General features: G+C 37.9%; 3 protein-coding genes across 9 annotated transcripts; 2 read left to right on the top strand and 1 right to left on the bottom strand.

Moving 5' to 3' along the window:
• Positions 1 to 490: 490 nt before the first annotated feature.
• Positions 491 to 5201, top strand: skp2 (S-phase kinase-associated protein 2, E3 ubiquitin protein ligase). Of its 2 annotated transcripts, none has more exons than XM_043221753.1 (10): positions 491 to 695; positions 1454 to 1689; positions 2422 to 2533; positions 2627 to 2770; positions 2849 to 2983; positions 3229 to 3327; positions 3716 to 3843; positions 3949 to 4000; positions 4094 to 4201; positions 4289 to 5201. In XM_043221753.1, the coding sequence occupies exons 1-10, from the start codon at positions 682 to 684 to the stop codon at positions 4488 to 4490; spliced, it is 1230 nt and encodes a 409-aa protein (XP_043077688.1). In that variant the 5' UTR covers positions 491 to 681; the 3' UTR covers positions 4491 to 5201. The 2 variants fall into 2 exon arrangements, with proteins under 2 accessions (XP_043077688.1, XP_043077687.1); XM_043221752.1 differs by having other exon boundaries at positions 492 to 695; positions 2419 to 2533.
• On the bottom strand, positions 5068 to 12355 carry nadk2 (NAD kinase 2, mitochondrial). Of its 2 annotated transcripts, none has more exons than XM_043221750.1 (12): positions 11424 to 12355; positions 9859 to 9947; positions 9679 to 9767; positions 9327 to 9408; positions 9166 to 9249; positions 7580 to 7716; positions 7126 to 7213; positions 6847 to 6990; positions 6707 to 6762; positions 6550 to 6603; positions 6165 to 6288; positions 5068 to 5959 (listed from the first exon to the last, which is right to left on the bottom strand). In XM_043221750.1, the coding sequence occupies exons 1-12, from the start codon at positions 11661 to 11663 to the stop codon at positions 5824 to 5826; spliced, it is 1323 nt and encodes a 440-aa protein (XP_043077685.1). In that variant the 5' UTR covers positions 11664 to 12355; the 3' UTR covers positions 5068 to 5823. The 2 variants fall into 2 exon arrangements, with proteins under 2 accessions (XP_043077685.1, XP_043077686.1); XM_043221751.1 differs by having other exon boundaries at positions 6847 to 6942; positions 11424 to 12354.
• A 606-nt stretch (positions 12356 to 12961) lies between these two features.
• gdpd4b (glycerophosphodiester phosphodiesterase domain containing 4b) lies at positions 12962 to 21400 on the top strand. 5 transcript variants are annotated; one of them, XM_043222068.1, is made up of 16 exons: positions 12967 to 13284; positions 13903 to 14123; positions 15253 to 15356; positions 15551 to 15644; positions 15878 to 15937; positions 16016 to 16114; positions 16202 to 16295; positions 16475 to 16563; positions 17052 to 17134; positions 17208 to 17358; positions 17446 to 17670; positions 17796 to 17953; positions 18886 to 19033; positions 19124 to 19206; positions 19327 to 19406; positions 20193 to 21400. In XM_043222068.1, exons 2-16 carry the CDS (start codon positions 13914 to 13916, stop codon positions 20255 to 20257), a joined length of 1743 nt encoding a protein of 580 aa, XP_043078003.1. In that variant the 5' UTR covers positions 12967 to 13284; positions 13903 to 13913; the 3' UTR covers positions 20258 to 21400. The 5 variants fall into 5 exon arrangements, 4 of the variants coding, with proteins under 4 accessions (XP_043078003.1, XP_043078006.1, XP_043078004.1 ...); XM_043222069.1 differs by having other exon boundaries at positions 12969 to 13284; positions 15253 to 15314; positions 15572 to 15644; positions 16418 to 16563; XM_043222067.1 differs by having other exon boundaries at positions 12969 to 13284; positions 16418 to 16563.
• Positions 21401 to 21525: the final 125 nt, after the last annotated feature.

Raw genomic sequence — 21525 nt, 5'->3', positions numbered from 1 at the left:
CTAATACAAAGTGTAAGTTTAATATTTCTGAGGCTTCACTCATTTTAAATAGCTGTGTTTTCATTATTATATTTTCATTTATTAGATTGATTATAGTATTTCTAAACAATTATTTCTATATGGAAATTTTAAAGTCATAGGTATGTTTGGACCTCAGATCACAGTTTGTACAGTCCCCACAAAAAGGAAAAAAAAGGACATCAGACAAATAGAACATAAATGAATTATTACAATTCTAAGATCTTAAAAAGTGCGCTCAAGTATATCACCACATGAGATTAGAATAAAATAAAATGCCCAAGGAAATGCATTTCTTTAAATTAAATTCTCCAGATTTAGACTTACAGACTGGATGTTTAAGCTTACATGTATCGCAGGGGTTACAAGTGCTTAAAATGATAATACGTAGAGAATTTTACGTGACTTTTTGCCTGTTGTCAGTAACGAGTTTTATAATATTTAGTCCTCCACAGTAGAGGGCGGCAAGCCGATACCCCTCCGGTACTCTCAGTCAGGAATGCGTCACTTCCGGCGACTACATCGGAGCCAATGGCGTGGCGGCAGGACGGCGGTCCGGAGGCAGGTTTAAATGCGCCGCCAGCTTTCACGCAGGACGGGGGAAGCTTTGCTGCATCGGAAAGTTTGCAGAAGTGAATACTTTTAATCGCGCAACAAGTCAGGATGTCAAACGAAAGGTAATAAGCAGTTTTTTTTAATTTACCAAGCCTTGAGTAATATTTGCGTTTTAACATTGCGCGTGTTTGCTTGAAATGTAGTGACTAGAGTGTGTAAGTTAACGCTACCTTTGGATTCTCCCTCCACTTTTGTGCGTTTTGGACGCTTTATAACTTATTGGCGTGTTATAAAAACGTCGAACGCGGCAATTAACTTTTTCGTTAAAACAAGACTTTAGATCGGCTTGTGCAAAGGTCTGCATGGCATTTTTTTTATGCTTTTTAGTTGAATGAGCTGTTGGCGCGCGCCATCGTGTTGTGACGCGCGAGGGTGATTTTTATGTAATCATTCATTTATATAAGCAAATATACATTTATGCACGTCTTTAAATCGTCTGAGGGGGTTCAATTGCTAATATATCGTTTTGATTTTCGAAAATACAATGTGTTATAGAGGCTTTTTTTTGGTATAGACGTAACTCAACAAATGGCGGGCATCACAAAACTTGAGATTAGTTTACAGTATAACCTACAAGCCAGCAAAAATCGTTATAATTGCCTCCATTTGTGTTTTGAGCCACTTCGTATTGCCTAGTGAAAACAAGGTTATTTATCGTTAAATTGTTGTAGGTTGAACTTTTATGTAATGAGAACTGCTTATCCATAGGTTTGGGAGGTCGCTGTTGTTGTTTTCTGCTGTAATAACTTTTATATATCCGTGTAACAGCACGAAATGGCGGGTTTGCTGCTCTCTAAACGGTTTGCTTGTTTTTGTGTAGACCGCTTAAAGAACTGAGCGAGAATTTGGAGGGATCCCTGAGCAGGCCTCAGAAGAGTAAATGGAAAAGGCGGCCCTCCTGCAGCGGCGGTCTGGACACCGAAAACACGCCGAGCGAGCTCATCCAGCAGTGGTCTCCCCCGCACAAGAAGATCCTCACTTCTACAAAAGGGAAAGAAAACGACGAAAATGTATTCGTTCTTGCCAGGCGTCCCAGGAAAAGAAGAGAATCGTCAGGTTTGTGACTGAGAAACTGGACCATATAAAGCCTGCTGAGTTGCATTTGACGCATGCATTCCTATCATGATCTTCCTTGTGCTCTCCGTAACAGCTTTGATCATAATACTAACCCTTTAAAAGCATCTTACCAAGACACAATTGTGGATATAAATATAAATGATGTCCCTATATTTATGTAAATAGCCTGTTAACATGATCTGACTTTTTTAACACTATATTACATAATTTAGTTTTATTTAGGTCCTCTGAATATAAGTCAAGTCTGAAATCCATATTATTCCATATATATATATATATATATATATATATATATATATATATATATATATATATATATATATATAGATAGATAGATAGATAGATAGATAGATAGATCTCTATAGATAGATATAGAATAACCTGATTTATTCAAAACCGGTATGCATAACAAAATGCACAAAAATTTCAAACCACACATTTGTGTTAAGTTTCTGTTACTAGTTATATTTATATTTAAGGCTTTACAGGTTTAGTGCAGTACTGTATATCTGATTGGAAGCACTTTAACGTGTAAAAGCTGTAAAGATAAATGGGACTTAATTGCATGAACAAACAATTTAGCAATACCCTGTAAACTTCCACTTACCGTTTCTCCCCAAGCTTTAGCTGAATTGTATTGTAATAAACAGACGTACACAGACTTGTGTAAGCAGAAGAGCCTAATTTGTCAGCTTGTTCCTCCCTCAGCAGGCTTGTGTTGGGACAGTCTGCCTGATGAACTGTTGCTGGGAATCCTGTCTCGTCTTTCACTGCAAGATCTCCTCCGGACGTCACGGGTCTGCAAGCGCTGGCATCGTTTGGCGTAAGCTCCTTATGCACTAGCACAAAGTTGGCGTTTGGAAGACCGCGATCTCCTGTGGCGGAAATAATAAAAGTCGAAACTGTGCATTTGCAGGTTTGATGAGTCTCTGTGGCACAGTGTGGACCTGGTGGGAAAGGCTCAGTTAGATGAAGAGCTCGGGCAGGTTCTCTCAGCTGGAGCGTTGAGGCTGCGCTGTCCACACACCTGCATCGGTCAGCCCAGCTTTAAAAGTGCACAGTGAGTCTTTGGTGTTTTTCGCAGGGCTGCTGTTGTTGCGGTCTTCTGTTTGTTAATGTGGCGGGTTTTGAATTACAGGAAACTTCGTGTCCAGCATCTGGATTTATCAAACTGCACATTGGAGACGTCTGTTCTCGAAGACATCCTGTCTCGCTGCAAACATCTACAGAACCTCAGTCTCGAAGGATTGGTGCTCTCCGATGGCATTATTCAGTAAGTGATCGGCAAATAGACGTTTAAACACCACAACTTATATATAACTTACAACTTATATATAACTTACAACTGTCATATGCATTTTATGTAGAAATTACACCTTTTATATAGAAATAATTATTTTTATTATTAGCCACTGGGAATGTTAACTCTCCTTCTGAATGTAAAGCTGCGGATTTAACTGTATCTTTTCCACAAATGTAAATACGAATACCTTGAACCTGTATTTTGCTCTCTCGCAGTTCTCTGGCTCAAAATACTGAAATTGTCCGGCTGAATTTGTCCGGCTGCTCTGGCTTCTCTTCTGAATCTCTGGCAGAGATGCTAAAATCTTGCACTCGGTAAGATTAAACATTTGCATTATTTGATGGAGTGCTCTTATATTTTCAGTGTACATGTAATTAATTTCTATAAAAGCATCCTACCTACATATTATTCAATACATGTCTAATTGTGTGTGCGGTCATGTTTCTATATTTGTGTATAGTCCTGTTAAAATCTCAAGCATTTCAGTGCCTGGTTCATAGTGTACAAATGACACACAAAAGACTCTTCACAAGTACATTTCACTGAAAACCTATTTTTGTTTTAGGGTATGTTGCAAAGACACCTAATGTAGTAGGATTGTCTTTTTCGTTAAAACATTGTATTTTCTCCCCAAAGATCAAAGACATGCATTAATCATAATATGACGCTTTTAAAGCCTCTAATATGCTTTCTTTTTTCCAGAATTGAAGAAATGAATGCGTCATGGTGTGACTTCAGTAATCTCCATGTCCAAGCTATTGCTAACAACGTTCCCTCCAGCATCACTCAACTGAACATCAGTGGTTACAGACAAAACCTCGCCATGGAAGGTAAGGATAGCATCAGGAATTCAGATTTATGAAAATGCATTTGTAACCATTTCATGCACCAGCAATTTATTTTTTTTTTTTTGTGTGTGTGTGCGCGCGTTTCAGATGTGAAAGCTATAGTAAATAGATGTCCAAACCTCACAAATCTAGATTTGAGGTAAGTCCCTAACTGAAAAGACGATTGTGAATCAGATGCTTAATCGCAGACAGCAGGAGGTTCACGTTCAGTTATGTATGTTTATCGTTACAGCGATAGCGTGCTTGTGACGACGGACAGTTTCCCGGTCCTGCAGCAGCTTTCCTCTTTGAGACATCTGGCACTGAGCCGCTGTTATCAAATCCATCCGGCTTCGCTCATGTAAGAGAGTGGTTGAGTTCAGAAAGAAAAGACAAACACGAACACTTGGCCCGTGCATATAAATATTCCTTCTCTTTTTCTCCACAGTGACTTTGAGAAGTTTCTGAACCTGCAGACCCTGGAGGTCTTCGGGCTCATACAGGACAGCTACCTGCCCATTCTTTGTAAAGGTCTACCGCACATACAGATCAACACTCAGCCTTTCTCCACGGTGGCACGTCCAACCTCGGCATCGAGAAAGGATCGCACGCTTTGGGGAATGCACTGCCGCCTCGTGTACAAGCATTGATGTTTTTAATTCAGGATGATTACAGGGTAAACCAAATTGTAAAATAGCTTTTATAATGGTCTGTATCTCTCTCTCTCTCTCTCAATTGTGCCCAATTTGAATTGTGATTTTTTTTTTTTTTTTAAGTGTTAAACATCACTGGTAAATCCTCGTTTTATATTGTACGTTCAGTTTTGTGAAGATGACAATTGTGTTGGAGGTCCTGACAATCTTGAAATGAGTGGTGTTCTTGTTACGTTGCTGCAAAGATCACAAAAAAAGAGAAGAGTGGACAGGCTGGTTAGTGGTATGTTTTAACTTTGAATGTGTTTCATACCAATAGCTAATAACTTTTGAAAATGGTGAGTTATCTAAATGTTTGTTGCTTAAGGTGAAATCTAGAATAATGGTAGGTACTGTTTAACAGATGATGTTTTCCTGCCATGATCAAGTACATTTCCAGTTTTACTATAGGATTATCAAAGTTTAGTAATGAAACGATGTGTTATGGTTCTTTTGTACTGTTCCCAAATGTTTTGCCATACAGAAACATTAAACCAGGTGCTTTTAGTGCAGAGAAATGAATGTGAATCTCCTCCATTTTTCTGAGCAGTTTTAATATTGTAAAACTTGAATTTTGTACAACTTCGGTTGTCACTAGACATGTAAGTTTAATGAATTGTTTACATTGTCTAAAGTGTAAATAAATGTATTGCATTTTATTTAAAGCCATCCCCATGTGAGTTTTTTTCCCACTTCCATATTCTTTGCATTGTGGTGTTTCACAAACTCTTACAAAAAAAAAAAAAGTTTTAAATCATTAAGGATCCTGAAAACGGTTTTCCAAATTTCTAGTATGTTTTAAACTGGTTCTTGCATAATGCTTTGGAGTTTGACTCCACACCCAAACTTTAGCCATGTTGTGCTTCCAAAAAAACGTAAAATCAAGTATTTTTCAGGTTGCAGTTTCAGAAGTGATTGATTTCTGCATTTACAAAATTTGTGTTTGGCACAACGGTATTCAGAAAAGTTTATAATACGTGCTTAAACGTGAACCTTCATCACCATTCTGGAGCATTATACACCAACAGATGTAACAAAATATATTTCTGGTGCACCTGGTGGGGAAAGTGTTTTAATGTCCTTTCTGAAGGCTGCAACCAAGGGGGTCATTTAATTAAGCGCAGACTACAGAAGTGTGAAATCCTGATATATACCAGTACAAATGAACATTTCATCCGCAAACCCCATCATCCCTTAAAACTCAGTGCTTAAAGAACCTGCTGCCGTCAAAAGACTTTAAAAGACGATTCTTCAGTCCTCAATAAATAAAGAGTTTGACGTATCAAAGGATTTAATCAAGAATGACAGTTCGCAACAGGTCTTCTTCATTCAAGATGATTGTAGCAATGGCACCATCGTTAAACTCGAAGGACGTCCCGCCGTCCACCACCATGCAGGCGTCCCAACACCTTGAGCGGACACAAACCCTACCAAAAACAACAAGAGCATGAGCGCTGCAGGTTTACACAGCGTCGGATTTTATCTCGCAGCCTTGTTCGGCGAGAAAACATGGAGAAATGGTTGATGCATTAGACATTATGAAACACGTTACAGCGTTTGTGATTAAACGAATATTATTACTCATCCAATCGTTTAGCAAGAGAGTCGTGAGAAGATGAAACTCAAACTCACTTTTTGGCAAAACCTCTTTGTCGGCTATTAGAAAATACTCTGTTGACTATCGGCTCTCTTATACTGAAGAAAAGTTTGTCCTCCTCTGGGCTGAAGATCAGCGACTCGTTGTATGTTTCGGTCACTGCACACAAAACAGGGACCAATTATTTAATGTGCAGAATATTCATTTTATGAATTCGAAAAATACAAAATGACATTTTAGCCACTGAACACAAATTAGGAACAAATTTGAAACAATTAAAATAGGATATTTTAAAATACAAATGTTACATTTCATTCACTGAAACCCAAGATTAGGGAACAGGTTTCATTTTCAGAATATTAATTTATATTTTAAATGGACCAAAACATTTTCAATTTGATATTTAAAAAAACTACTCACCACTCTCAATGAATTCCTGATTTAGAGGAACGTCCAAACCTGTTTTTAATTTAGCTAAGATAAAGAAAAAAAAAATGAAGATCATGTTTGTAGCAGCTGATGATTATCACCGAGCATAATACATTTAACGTATAGAACTTGTTTTTGTGTTTCTAACCTATTCTAAGGACATCCTCCACTGCTTGCTCGACGAGCTTATTAATATTGTAGGACCTGGATAAAGGAACAAGAATGATTCGGTAATCTCTTGATATTTTTATGAGGTGTTCACTTCAGTAAAGCAGAGCTCTGACTCACCAGGCTTTAGATCCAGTTCCAGTGCAAATGCTAAGCCCTGAGCTCTTCTGCTTCTCCCACGGCCCGTCGTCGATGGAGATTTCGTAGTATGAAGCCCTATGAAGCGAGAGGGTAAGATGGGGTTTGAAGGATTTATACTTCAACCTGTGGCAAACAGAAATCCACAGGTAAGGGGAGATGGGGGGGATGCATGGAGTGGAGGAGGACAAGTGGTTGATGAAATGTTTGTGGGGTGCGACTGGATCCACAACGTCACGGGTGGTGGGCAGGGACATATACCTGGAGGACAGGGACTCCCCGATGAAGATCTCATTGAGCCCACGGACAGGCAGCAGATGAGGCCTTTCAGGACTGTCATGTCTCGTATCTGGCACAAAAACATGAACGAAAACAAACGTGTTCAGAGCAAAAATGTTCTTTCAAAGTAATCAAAGCTGGGTGCAGCGTTACAAAATATAAGCACATGTCCAGCAACACTTACTATTTCACTGAAAAAAACATTTCACTCATTACTGTAATACAGTAATGAAAATAAGCAAATCATATTACAAAATTACATCAAATTAAATTTTTGTATTTCATTTAATATAAGATATAAGATTTTTTTTTATTTCTATTATATATTAAGCAGCAATAAAATGAATCTTTTCCCCTTTTTTGCTGTGAAACACGACCTACAATTGTTTGATACTATTTGTGAGACACGGAAGTGAGAAGATGTTGAGATTCGTACTGCTCTGAGTGTCTGTGGTGATCCGGTGCGCTTTGCTGTGCTGCTCGAGGCTCAGCTGCAGCTCATGCAGGTCCACTGGAGTCGGGTTGATCCCGGTGCCCTCCAAGTACATCCGGATCCGCTGACGCCACTGCCACCTAGCGAAGGCAAGAAAGACAGAGGGGTACATCACAGTACATTAGCACAAACATTTAATCGTTTTATATAGTTAGTTGAGGTGGAAGTTATTTGCATGCCAGGTACTAATCATCACAATCGATAGATTTAATTCAATTTCATTTTTAGTGGGCGAATTTTCACACATACTGTAATGGGAAGTGTGCAATCTGCTGGTCAATCCGCACACATAAGCAGAATTAATGGAACAGATAAACTGGAAGTTGCTTTTGACGATTTGTTCGTAGTATCCCTGCAAAGACGTCAAGATCAGCAGACAGAAGAAGAAAAAGAAGAGCTGGAGTCGTGTAGGAGAGACCGAGGGACCTACTGGGGCTGTTGCGTCAATGTGAACGAGTGAATAAAGGGCTCTTGAGGAATGTTAAACGCTTTATCGAGAGTAATAGAAACGAATCAGAGGGAGATGAATTAGCAAGCAAGGTTGACGGCTTGGAAATACAAGCGAATGATGATCCAGATTCTATTTATAGCTTATATATGATTATGTGCTTTTAACTTCTGCTATTAAAGAGTGAATGACAGTTTCAGGCTGCTGGACTTCTGCTCATGCGTGTTATAATTATTATTTCAAGCTATTGCCCTTGCAATGAAAGATGCGTTTATTTGATCATTTTGTTTTGGCTGATGCTAGTTTAAGATTATTATTATTTTCTCAATACGGACATAAATCCCTTACATATCCAATAAGAGAAGTATTGCTGGGAAAAGTATTAAGAGAGAATTTAAGTAAGCATGCTTTGAATATAAAAAAAGGTGAAGACTTAATGTTATTTTTGATTTATGGCTTACGAGTTATATTTAATAAATCAAAAGTGATGCATTCAACATTGTTTAAATAAGACTCTGATTTTTTTTTTTTATTAATAGCTTATTATCTGGACTGAGACATGACTTTACTATCAAGCTTCAAGTTTGAAGGACATCGCCCGGGTATCCTGGTAGACTCATCAGAGACTCCTTTGGTAAGAGCACATCTATGTATTAGCATGACACTTGATTTATTAGCGAGGTATATCAGGAATTTATTGGTTCATCAGGCAACCCACAACAACAGCAACACAACAACACACACACACACACACACAACGTCCCTAGCCTTGAATACAGCTTAATAGAGGATTAGGCTTCCTGAGCTGCCAAGCACCTCCCCCAAAAGGAAAACCAGTCCTTGCCCCATAAGAAACAGTTATTAGCTGATAACATTAGCTTTCTAGTGAGGTACACAGTCTATGTCAACCTTATTTTTCATAAGAATTGCACACTTGAACTAGAACTTCTTTACAAGATGGCAAAGTACTTTTTCTGAGTACTTCTGCAAGAGATGTGGAAGGAAACACAAACTCAAATTGGATTACTTAGCAAAGTGGATTAGTGTTGACCGTAAGCAACAGTAAACTAGAGGTACCCACCTGAACTCACCCTTCCTGAGTTTCTGTAAGGCCTCAGAAAAGGCATGCGTATAGTGCACAGGTAAACACAGGTGACCTTCTGACCTACAAAAACAGGGCTACATTACATATTTATAAAACAAAAAAAAATGTGAACTCACAATAGGACAGTTTTTAATTACCTTTCTGGGTCTGTATTGACCCCCAATACAGGTTTGTTTTTATCGTACACTTTACTGGCAACTAGCAGCATGGTGCCATCACCTACGACATAAACAGAATTTGACAAAAGAGAAAGATAGTGCATGAAATTTCCCATGCGTCGTCTTGGGTAGTTAAAGGAACAGTTCAGCGGTGACCCAAAACAGCCTGATTACAACTTCCTTCAAAATATCTTCCTTTGTTTTCGGCAGAACAAAGAAATTCATACAGATGTGGAACTACTCGAGGGTGAGTAAATGATAACAGATTTTATTTTTGGGTGAACTATTCCATTAATACTATCAAACATAAAAAGCTCATTCTGATTTTTACCTCCAGCAGAGATGATGGCATCAGCCCATCGTACTGTGTCCTCGTCATACTCGCCTCTTTTGACAATACGCACCTCGATCCCTTCTTTCCTACAAAAAAAAAAAAGAAGGACAGTTTTGAAAAGTGTTTAAAAATGATTTCAAGTACTGTCCGAGTTCCCATTTCTGATCGTCATCTTACTGTAGGCTGTCCACAATCTGTCCAACATTGAAGGTGTGTATATTGTGTCTCTCCAGAAGCCCATTGTAACTGGATCCTTTCAGGGCAAGCTGTGATGACAAGTAGAAGACAGATTAAATATAATAAACACTGTATTGCTTCTCAAAACACAAACACTGTCAACACTGTGTATAATGGGGTGTTGGTTGGATTTGAACTCTGGACTCTTAAATGCTTCAACTATTTTCAGTTTGCTTCAGCAGCAAGAAAAATGGGCTTAAGTAGAAAAGGAAGGGACCTGAATTTTATAATAATATAATTCCATTAAACACTGTAAAGCAAGCAATAAGTAGAGAAGTCAAGGAAATTTGCACACCACACAGAATAGAGTGGAATGGTCAGGTCTCTCAAAGTAAAATTGTGATTCATTTTCTCCAGTCTAAAGATAACTTTGTAAACCTATACTGACAGATCCACTGTGAGCTATTAGGTTGTTAACAATGGTATTTGCTTTTGTTGAAGCCATCATTAGACATGTATAAAAGTGTACTATTACTATAAAAAGATGTTGTAAAAACAGCAAGAGTCGAATGCAAGTGTGCGGTTCTGTACTGACTTTCAGCATAAAGTCGGCACTCAAACTCCTTCCCCCAGTTTCACAGACAAAGCTTAAGCCTAGTCTAGACTAAAATGTAAGTCTAAGCTGTTTCAACTAAAAGAAACAAACTGATCCTCATATATATCAGTACCTTTGTTTTGCTTCAAAATGCACACCAGTAATGTTTTTTTTTTTATAAAGTCACGTTTATAAAAATTACTTAAATGTCTTAATTGAAAGTGGGCCGCTAACTATTTATATTACATATATTTTGTACTAAATGTCAATAGATTCATATTATCTATTGACATTTACTACATTAAATATTTATTTATTTATTTATTTATTTGCAGTGCTTCATTGCACTGTAGATTGCACTACTTTTTTTGCTTAAAATCAAAGTCTGTAATGTTAATTAAACTCCTAATTGGTTGCTTCGTGGCATAAAACTCTTTACGTTTTTTTTTCTTTGTAAATTCAATGGAAATAGGAAACAAGATCATTCCTAAACCAAGGCTGCTGGGAAAGTGGGTGGGGTCACCTTTCAATATGCAAATATTTCAATGACATCACCGCCGGCGGCTAGATTTTCAACAATCAGCATTTTTCAGATGTTTCAAAGAAAATGTTCTTGTTTTCTTTCTTACGTTTATAATAACAAACACAGCGTATTGCACCCATCTAAAGCTATAAAACCTTTAACACATGTGAAAAGTCTTAAAGAACAATGCGTTTAATGCTGAACGTATAGAACTGCAACGCCAAGCTTCATTTGGGTTTTTAAGCGGGTTTGAATTTATGATCAAATACAAAAAGATGGAACCTATAAATAAAGTCACAAGTCTGTGGTTAGCATAACTTTAACACAATGCACTTCTATTTTAATGCAACGCCCGCCTTAAAAGCGCTATAACCAGATAAACCGGTGTATCTGATCGATGGACAGAGATAAACAGGTGTATTCACCTCTTCATAAGCGTCTGCTTACCAGCTGTTTGAGATCCTCCTCAGATAGTCCCGCGTACTGATATCTCTGTTGCTCGAACTCATATCGTGTGGTTTTAGTCACAACAGCCACCTTTGCGGGTTTGAAGCCACGTTCAGCTTGCGAAGCAACTTTACACACGGCGGTCTGATGAAAACACAGACGACTACAATAGCTCCCAGTGAAACCCGCGACTAGTGGATTTCCATAGGAAAGGGATTTCCTTAAAGCTCGGGATAGCATTCTACTACCTCAAAATGGTATAGGAAAAATGACCCAAAATTAATTACACCATGAAAAGTTCCAGTCATTCGGGGCTTTAATCCTGTCCTGTTCAGAGAGGCAGACCGCCAGTCAAAACTACTAGCACGAGCAATTCATTAAAACGGCTTCAAAATGCAGCAGGTGCTTGGCAGAGTAAATAAAAGCAACGTAAACACACAAGACTAATGTATATATGGGCTCGTAATGTGTCAATGTAGCATGTAAAGTCAACGTAACGGCACCAGAAGCATTCAGTGACTGACAGGTCACCTGCTAACAATGGCAAAGCACCTTATCTTACTTCCCAAACGTATGACTCGAGAGGCTACGGCTGTTATCTGACTAGTGTTGGAAGCACAGGCCACATTTGCCGAAGGTTTCGTGCACGATGCCCTTAAGTGTACGTGAACAGCTAGCTGATTACAGCTGTCAGTTTTAGCATGTCAAACTGGCCACCGACTCTACCTCTCCAAGCGCGGGGACCGATCACATCGTCTGTCCGCCCTCACGCATGTGAACGACGGAGAGCGCGAGGCTAAGCGATCTACGGAAACCTAGCGTTAGACGTCTGCCTAAATACAGTACTTCAAATCACAAACTTGAGGCTAATAAAAACATCAGATCCCACACTCACACGTACCGCCATCTTTAAAGCACGTAGCGCTGACTCGGTGGGCGTGGCTTTGAATAGAGTTTTTGTGTGCTAGTGTGCCCATTCTTTAGCTACTTACCCAGTGTGGAGCTGAGATATCTACCTCAGCATTATTATTTCACGGCAATGGACGTTTTAACGTTAATACAATGCGCATTCCATAAAGTAATTCCAACAATTAAAACCATAATATTTTTGCAACACTGGCTTTTTTCCCGTAGGCCTAGTTGTTGACACTATATATTTTTAAATGTATTTTTTGTAACTATTAAAAAAAACCTAACAAACCAAAAAAAAAACTCAAAGTGTCAAACAAAGCACGAAAAAATCTCTCTCATTTTGAAAACTTCTCGACTGTGGAGAGTGGTTCTTTGGATAACTGCCCAAAATGATGGACAGGCGCTCTTGCCAGCGACAGTGAACTACATTGAACTCTGAAGACAGTTTATAACCCAAACCCTTCTTGTAGTACCACATTTGCTTTTTTATATAGGACTCCGCCGTGCCTGTGCCGTAAATACGTTGCAATTCCTTTTATTTGAAGCGTGTTTATTAAAATGTTCGCGCAGCTGACACATTTGTTACACATATCCACTCCACATCCGTTTCTGCAGTTTTCATCCAGGCTAACAAACAGCCAGTCAAAAATGTAGGCGCCCACTAAAAGTGCGAGCGGCCCCTCTTGTTATGCAAATGCAGTTCTATTTAACAGACGCCGACGCGTAATAACGCTACAATTGAGTAGCGCGGGAACACAACCCAAAATATAATCTCGAGATTTTTTTTTCACAGTGTCTGCGGCGCCACACAGTATCGTTACGGCTGGCGACGGACCAGTGAAGAAGCGACGGGAGGTGTTCCCTTTCACTTCAGAAAAGCGAACACCAGGCGAACGGAGACGCCGAAGCGCTCGGTTCCGACGCGACGGCGACCGGCTTGAGTTATTCGGTGAGATATTAGGCTGCTTATCCTTCGCTCCAACCTACACGGTTTTGACGCGATTACCATACTGTTATATAAAGCAGATAAGTTTGTTGGCTAATGTCACCGTGATGTTCATGAATAGATGAGGGATGAGGGTGTTTCGCTCGATTGGGCTACTTTTTCTGTTTAAAGGATGAAAAAAATATATGCGTATGTAATGAGGCGAATGAAGGCATCGCTGTATTGTATGCAATGAGCCTTGTTGTAAACAAAATATCACAGACAAATGCAAATGCTTGCCGGGGCCCGGAAAACAGGAGGTAACCAACTTTGAGGAAACTCTCTGCAAAAGAGACCGGATAGCAATTATTATCTATATTATAGATTATTACTACAGCTCTATCATTATTAGTGTTATATGCGATGCTCATATCATGTCCATATGTATTTGTAAGCATTGCATATGTAATTAAATGTATTTAAATTGTACAATTGGAAACAATACTAGCATAAAATACAGCTGAACAAAGATTACACATTTTATAATATACCACTTTGATTATTAGTAACATCACCTTAATGCTTTAAACGTAGACTGTACAATTATTCAATTAATTGTTAAAGTGTTTATATGTTTTTTAGGTTACGACAATATGACAGAATCCTCTTTCGTCTCACTTATGAACACAACACAGACTGAGCAAACCCGGCTGAAGTTGGGAAAGCTGAAAGTGGCACGGCAGAGGTTACTACAGCGTTACGAGCACCAGCCCTTCGTCTCCTGTCTAGCGGGACTCTATGGATGCCAGTGGAGACGTTACCAGCTCACACACGCTCAGCCTGGACACTTCTGCTGCTCTAAGGTGCTCTCACTCAAAGGGCCGTGCACAGGACAGTGGGATGGTGTTTGAAGATTTATAATGTTTTTATTTATTAATTTTATTCAGAATTTTTCTTATGATTTAATGCTATGTAATATTCAATTTGAATATATATATATATATATATATATATTTTTTTTTTTTTTTTTAACTGTGATTTTAAAGCTTAATTTTTAGCATAATTACTCCAGTCAAGTGATCCTTAAGAAATCTTATTTGCTGCTCAAAAACATTTATCATTAGTATTTTTAGAAACATTTATAATGAATAGAAAAGCAAGATCAGAAGAACAGCTTTTATCTGAAAAAGAAATCTTTTGTAACGTTATAAATCCTTCATTCATTATGAAGTCTGCACCATCACTTTTGCTGACTTTCGAGCATCTTTTGCTAAATAATAGTATTAATGAATATAATTTCTTTCAAACATACTGACTGCAATCTTTTGAACGGCTATAGTGTATAAATGCTGTTTATTGTATATTTCTATTCATCAAATAATCCTGGAAACAATCTACTTGACTGTTTTAAATATCGATAACAATAGTAATAATATTAAATCTTTCTTGAGCAGCGAATCAGAATATTAGAATGATTTCTGAAGGATCATGTGACACTGAAGAGTATTGATGCTTTGATCACTGGAATAAATTATAAAATATATTAAAATACAAACAGTTATTTGAAATAGTGAAAATATTTCACATTTTTACAGTTTTGCTGTACTTTGGATCAAATAAATACAAGCATGGGGTACACATTCTTTAAAAAACATAAAAAATTCTTCAAAGACTAATATATTTATTTCTAACAACTGGATAATTTGTATTAACAAACACTCACCCCCTTAGTGCCTCTTTTTTGGTTTTGCCAGTTTGTCAAAATGTCTGTGCACGGTCCTGAGATACTTTATAATTAAGCTGTTAGCTTAACCAAGTCAAATCAAATGTACACTTTAAAAAAAAATCGCCTACTACTGTATGAGGTTTTATGTTTTTATATGCCTGCATGTGATTATTTTATTAATATTTAGGTCAGATTGAAAAGTGATAGTAAGGCAGATGTTTGTTATATAATGGCTTAAAAAGGCTTAACTGTTTTTTATCTGGCAGCTGGAGTGTGGCAGTTTTGCTCTGATTGTCCTGACCTTTTGTCTCAGTCTGGTGTTCCTGTACTTCTGGAGTGAAGCTCAGAATGACTACAATGACTTTGACTGGTTTGTGTCAAACACAGAAGATACGTTTTTAATGTTTCATTAACTTCCATTGTGCATTAGCCAACTTTTGATTTGATTTGATTTTTAATTCTAGAACATTTCTTTATAGTTAAATAGAACAACAATGGCACATATTAATTTTTTTTAAAGCTCTGGAATACACTAAAGTAATATTTCTTCTGCTTTGCCTCCAGGTTTAATTTTGGTAATCTGGGCTTCTGGTTTCCGTGGTCCATAGTTTTGTTGATTCTTGCTGTTTTTTTGTTCACATATGTAGCTGTTCTGCTGGTATGTGCTTTAAGCCACTGTTTAAAATTTTTTTTTTTTTTTGACTAAATTAATACGACACAGCTGCAGAAAACCCCAGTTAAGAAATCCCCATCATAGAGTAATGTTCTCCATTGTGACAGATTAAATGTATTGTACCATTGTTGTCAATGTGATTTTCTTTTGCTTTTTTGCTTAACAAGATACTAAAATGTCCGATAATTTGCTGGTAAGAAATATGTTTACATTCACAGCTGCTGGCGGTTTGTCTTCTCTCCGAAGGCCGGAGGTTATATCTACATTGGTGTCACAAGGTAATTCAATTCATATCTTGTTAATGCGACAATGTAAATATTAGTTTGATGGTTAGTTGATGGTGTCTTTTTTGACAGATCGGGATATCAGTGACTTTGATTCTCTCCATTGTGGCCACGTCTGTTCTCACAGATTTATGGAGCAAGGAGTGGATGACTGTACTTTTATCTTTTCAGGCATGTTTACTGACAAATGTCTATCATGTGCCTTTATAATACTGACAATAGTACTGTGACATTTAATTCATCAATCTCATTTGGCAGGTAACTGCTCCGTATCTACATATAGGTGGTGTAGTTTTAATGACTCTGTTATCTTGGCCAATAGCCTTTCAACTCTTCCGTATCAATATGAGAGGTAAGAATGAGTTTGTCTAAGAGGACATGTCATTTTTAAAAAAATTTGCACCCCCCTGATGCAATTTGTCACAGATTCAGTGCATATTCTTGCGGTGAATTCTCTGCCTGTGTTTGTTTCAGTGAGACGGATGACCATCACGGTGCTGTATATAACCGTTCTATTGACTCTGTACCTAGTTCCTCTGGGCATGTACTCCCCCTGCATTAAAGAGAGGAGCAGTCTGGGATCAGCTCCTGCTTTAATTGGACACAGGGGAGCACCGATGGTACACTTCATTATTCTTCTTAGATTTTTCAGGTTCAAGCACCAACCTTTGAATATTAAAGTTTTTCGGTCTTAAAGTGTCCCTATTATGTCATTTACAATATTGCCTTAGCCCACGTCATTTTACTGATCACTGCTGTACGCGGTAGACCAATCACAACAGACCGGCCCATCTGACCAATCAGACCAGAGTAGCATAACGAAAAAGAAGGGTTTTGAGAAACTGAATCTTAGAACTGCTTTAAACTAATTGTTTGAGAATCGCTGGAAAGTGAGGTCGTATTAAATGCATATTTTTAAAGGGTTTTCACCTAGCATGCATGTAAACCTATTGTAGGAGACTTCCAAAACAATATTATGAGCCTAAATAATGGCATAATAGGGGCACTTTAAACAGTTATATCAACACTGTGGCAGTAATGGATTTAGCAGACATGCGATGTATATGCAGTCTGAAAAAAATCCTAAAAATGTCAAATCTTCTCTCAGCTTGCCCCTGAAAACACCTACATGTCTTTTAAGAAGGCATTGTCAGCTGGAGCCGATGGTCTGGAGACTGATGTCACTATCAGGTCACTTTTATAAATAAGGCATCTATATACTGTCAAAAAAGTCCTCTTTGAACATTGTTTTTTCTTTCTGCAGTTACGATGGAGTTCCTTTCCTCATGCATGACAAGAACCTAGGCAGGACAACTAATGTAAAAGACATTTTCCCAAACTGGACACGCACATCACCTGCCATGTTTACTTGGAGAGAACTACAGAGACTCAATGCTGGATCCTGGTTCTTCTCTGTAAGTCTTCAGGATCATTTTAGCACTAAGAAAATGTTCTTACCTAACAGCGAACCAAGAGCATTGTAATTATTATTTCCCGCTCAGCAAGACCCCTTTGGAACAGCTTCATCTCTGAGCCCAGATGAGCGTTTGCAAGCTCAGAATCAGACTGTGTGCACATTGAGGGACTTCCTGGATCTGGCTGCTCAACATGGGAAACTAGTGATCTTTGATCTGTATCGGCCGCCTTGGGGTCACCCTTATAGAGATGCCTGGATATCTCGCACCCTGGATGTCATCCATAATGAGTCATCTATTCACTCCAGTCAGGTGTGCCATTACATTTTGGGGATAAGCACTTTCTTAAATAAAGTTTTACGAGTTGTTTAGATTGCGGTCTTTATGAAGTTTACTTTAAATTCTATATCACACATTTCTGTTGTGTTTTTACCTAGGTATTATGGTTGCCTCCAGGTCTCCGAGAGTTTGTACAAGAAATCGACCCAGAATTACAGCAGACGACAGCTGAACAAGCACCAGCGGAGGACCTTCAGCTCAGACACATATCCAGACTCAACATCCATTACAGCTCCATGTCAGAGAAAGAAATCAGGTTCAGTGGATAAGCTGTATATATAGTCATAAAATTATGTATGAAAACATGTTCAACTGTTTTTAGAATGTTACGCGTATTTATGCGTATTGTATTTGGAGTTTTATATTAATAAATTAATGAATTGTGCTGCCAATGATGCATTAAATGAATTAAAATGTATCAAAATGAAAATGCATTTATAATGATAAATTCAACCGCAATAATTTTTTACAGTATTACTGTATTTGCTGACTAAATAATGCTGGGTGGTATACTGGTTCATGCGGTTAAGCTGTTTTGAATTAAGTAAATAAAAAAAACAGCATAACTGTACAACTGGTTAAGCAACACTGGCAGTGTCCTGAATTGACAGGGGATCCTTGTTAAAGGCACAGTTCACCTCAAAATTACAATTCTGTCAATAATTACTCCCTCTCGTGTCGTTCCAAACCCCGTAAAACATTTGTTCATCTTCGGGAATACAAATATTTGTGATGGAATTTTAAGGGTTCTCTGACCCTCCATAGACAGCAACGCAACTGTAATGTTCCCAGGTCCAGAAACATAGTAAATAAATCAATAAAACATGACTGTGAAAACTTTAGATGGTTTATTTAAAATTTAAAAGCAATGCAGATTTGTTTACAGCAGTAAACAAGCAAATGCTATATTGCCGTTGTTTCATAAGCGCAATCTGCTGTCAGTGAATGAACTTGTGTTCTCATTCAGCCCGTCTGCTGTTGTTTCATGCAGGCATATTTTATGTAGCATAATTTCACAAAGCTAAGGTCAGACCTTTCTGTTTTTGAATAAATTTAAAGATGTATTTACATAAAAAACAGCTCATGCTATATATATATATATATACAGCATATACAGTAAATTAAACTAGATACCTTTGAATATATGTCATGTATTAGGATAGATTGTGTGATTTTTATTGATTACAGAAAATACGCTGCTGCTAACATCAGCACCAACCTGTACGTGATCAGCGAGCCGTGGCTGTATTCTCTCGCCTGGTGTGCAGGGGCTCATTCTGTCATCACTAACGCTGTTCACATCCTCAGAAACCTGCAAAGACCGCTCTTTCTCATGGTAAATGACACACATCTACAGCTCTCAGGAATTTTTTCATCCTGTTATAGGAGTTTATTTTCCTGTGGCTCTCCTCTCTATTTCTTCCAGACACCAGACGAGTACAGGCTTATGTGGATTCTTACTGACATCATTTCCCTTATTCTTGTCATGATTATCTTTGTGTTTCACTGGTGAGTCTAATCACAGAATTCACGACATCTAACCGTGACAGTGAACGTAGCTGCAGTCTAAAATCACTGTGCTCCGTACAGAAGACATAATGTAGGCTGTCAATGGTGACGTGTTTGCAGGTGGAGGGAGCGTGGTTTGGCTCTCAGTGCGGAAAGCAGCTCAGTACTTGAAAATCAGACCTACAGACAGTTCAGGACAGGTAAGAGGCACTTTATCTTTTTAATCACCAAATAATTTAATGAATGAATAGTTCACCCAAAAAATCAAAAGTTGCTGTAAATTACCTCACCCTCAGGCCTTCCGAGATGTACAGTAGATGTTTTTCTGTCAGAAAACTTACACTGAGTTACATCGCTTGCTCACCAATGGATCCTGTTGCAGTGAATGGGTGCCGTCAGAATGAGAGTTACCATTGGTAACCACAGTAATCCACAAGTAATCCATTTGATTCCAGTCAGTCGGTTAACATTTTATCAGGTGAAATGCTGTATGTTTGTAAGAAGCAAATCCATCATTAAGGCGCTTTAACTTCTGGACAAAAGTATGAGTCCATACTCCATAATGATACTTCTTCTAGTGAAAAGTCCACCATCTGCTGTCCTGTCATAAGACCTATGCATAGTTCTCTCCTTATTCAGAAGAGATGACTTTTTCACTGGAGGAAGCAATATTATGACCTACGCAGTAGATTTAAACTGAAATTACGGATTTGTTTCTTACAAAAACACAGATATTAATAAATGAAACTGTAGTCGTATGTGTTACTTGTCCATTAATGTGATGCTTTAATCAGCTCTTTGGATTCTGACGGCACCCATTCACCGCAAAGGATCTATTGGGGAGCAAGTGATGTAAAGCTAACTTTCTGAAATCTGGATTTTGGGTGGGCTGAGAGTGAGTAGATTTTAATTTTTGGGTAAACTGTTCCTTTAATCTGAATCTTCAAGACCATTATGCTGATCGTGTCTCACATTCCCATGAACAGAGGTGAATGATGTCTGGTCTTTGTCCAACATGAGTGACTCTGACGAGCAGGAACCATCTCTTTGAAGTGCCTGATGAAGTGTGTTGGTTCATTTATAACCTATATATATATAACTTATAATAAAAAATCTCTAACTGATGTTCAGTTAAGCCAGTATAAACCACAGTTATTGTGGTACATTGAAATCACCCTTACATTTGATACATTGTAAGCGTATGAGTAGCTGTCCTGTTGATAGTTTTCGCATGACGTCACGCCTCCTTGGCGGGCAAAAGAAATGTAGTTAATGTAGTAAAACATATATATTAACAGGTGAAATTCAGTAAACAACTTATTGATGATGTATGTTTTGTACAGGCAAGCAGATGAAGCCCGAATATAAACGCAACAAGCAAAGTTTCACATTAAGAGGTTTTCCACAGAAAACCGTTTTAAGGAAAACACTGAACCATTTAAGCGGATTGCATTCATATTCCAGCCTCGTCTGCTTTTCTATGTAAACTATGCATCATTAATATTAATAATTTTATTATTACCGTTTTAAGGCACTTTAAGTGTGTTTACGATGTTTTGTCACGCTGTTTTAAGGATTTAAATATTGCAGCAGGTCCATAATATCGTTGGACAAAACGTACATTTTGTTCACACACCTTTGTTTTATTGTTTAAAGAGGTCATCTAAATATTTGGGGCTGTGAAACAGATGGAAAATTGCCACATTTGTGCTGCAGTTCTTTGGATGTTTTGCCCCTTCCAGGTCTTCGAACCGGTCATGTATTTGGAAAAGTATGAACTGTGATATGATACAATGCAATCGCTAAATTCTAGTGACTAATCTTGCACCTCAGACTTTATATTGTCATTTGAGTTATTGTCTTTCACAAGCCCCAGGTTCTGTTAATGCTACTGTAAAGGTTTCCATTTCAAGCCTGAATGGAAATATTTGTCATGTCAATGAACCTGATGTTTTCCTCACTGAAATATTAGTGGATCCTCTGGTTTTATGTTTCATCTTAAGTGGTATTTAAAATCCATGTCATGGTTTTGACTAAATCATTGCTCCCAGACGGGAGCTTAATAGTGTAAGAATCCAAGAAGTCATAAATCATTTTTGTGCTCATCTTTTGTCTTTTTTGTCTCGTTTTAAAACTTGTTTCTATCTTGGTTTTTTATTACTTGAATAAATCTTGTCTGATTCATTTATGGGGAGACCTTGCTGTTTTACATTTTTTTTGAGTTTTGCAAGAACCTACAATATTTTACAGAAACTACCAATAGTGTTGTTAAGTAAGCCTATAAAAACTTATTTTCGTAAACTGAAATTAAGCAAAAAA

This window comes from Puntigrus tetrazona, chromosome 21, assembly GCF_018831695.1.
Source record: "Puntigrus tetrazona isolate hp1 chromosome 21, ASM1883169v1, whole genome shotgun sequence".
Classification (NCBI taxonomy): domain Eukaryota; kingdom Metazoa; phylum Chordata; class Actinopteri; order Cypriniformes; family Cyprinidae; genus Puntigrus; species Puntigrus tetrazona.
This window is presented reverse-complemented; position numbering and strand designations above follow the sequence as displayed.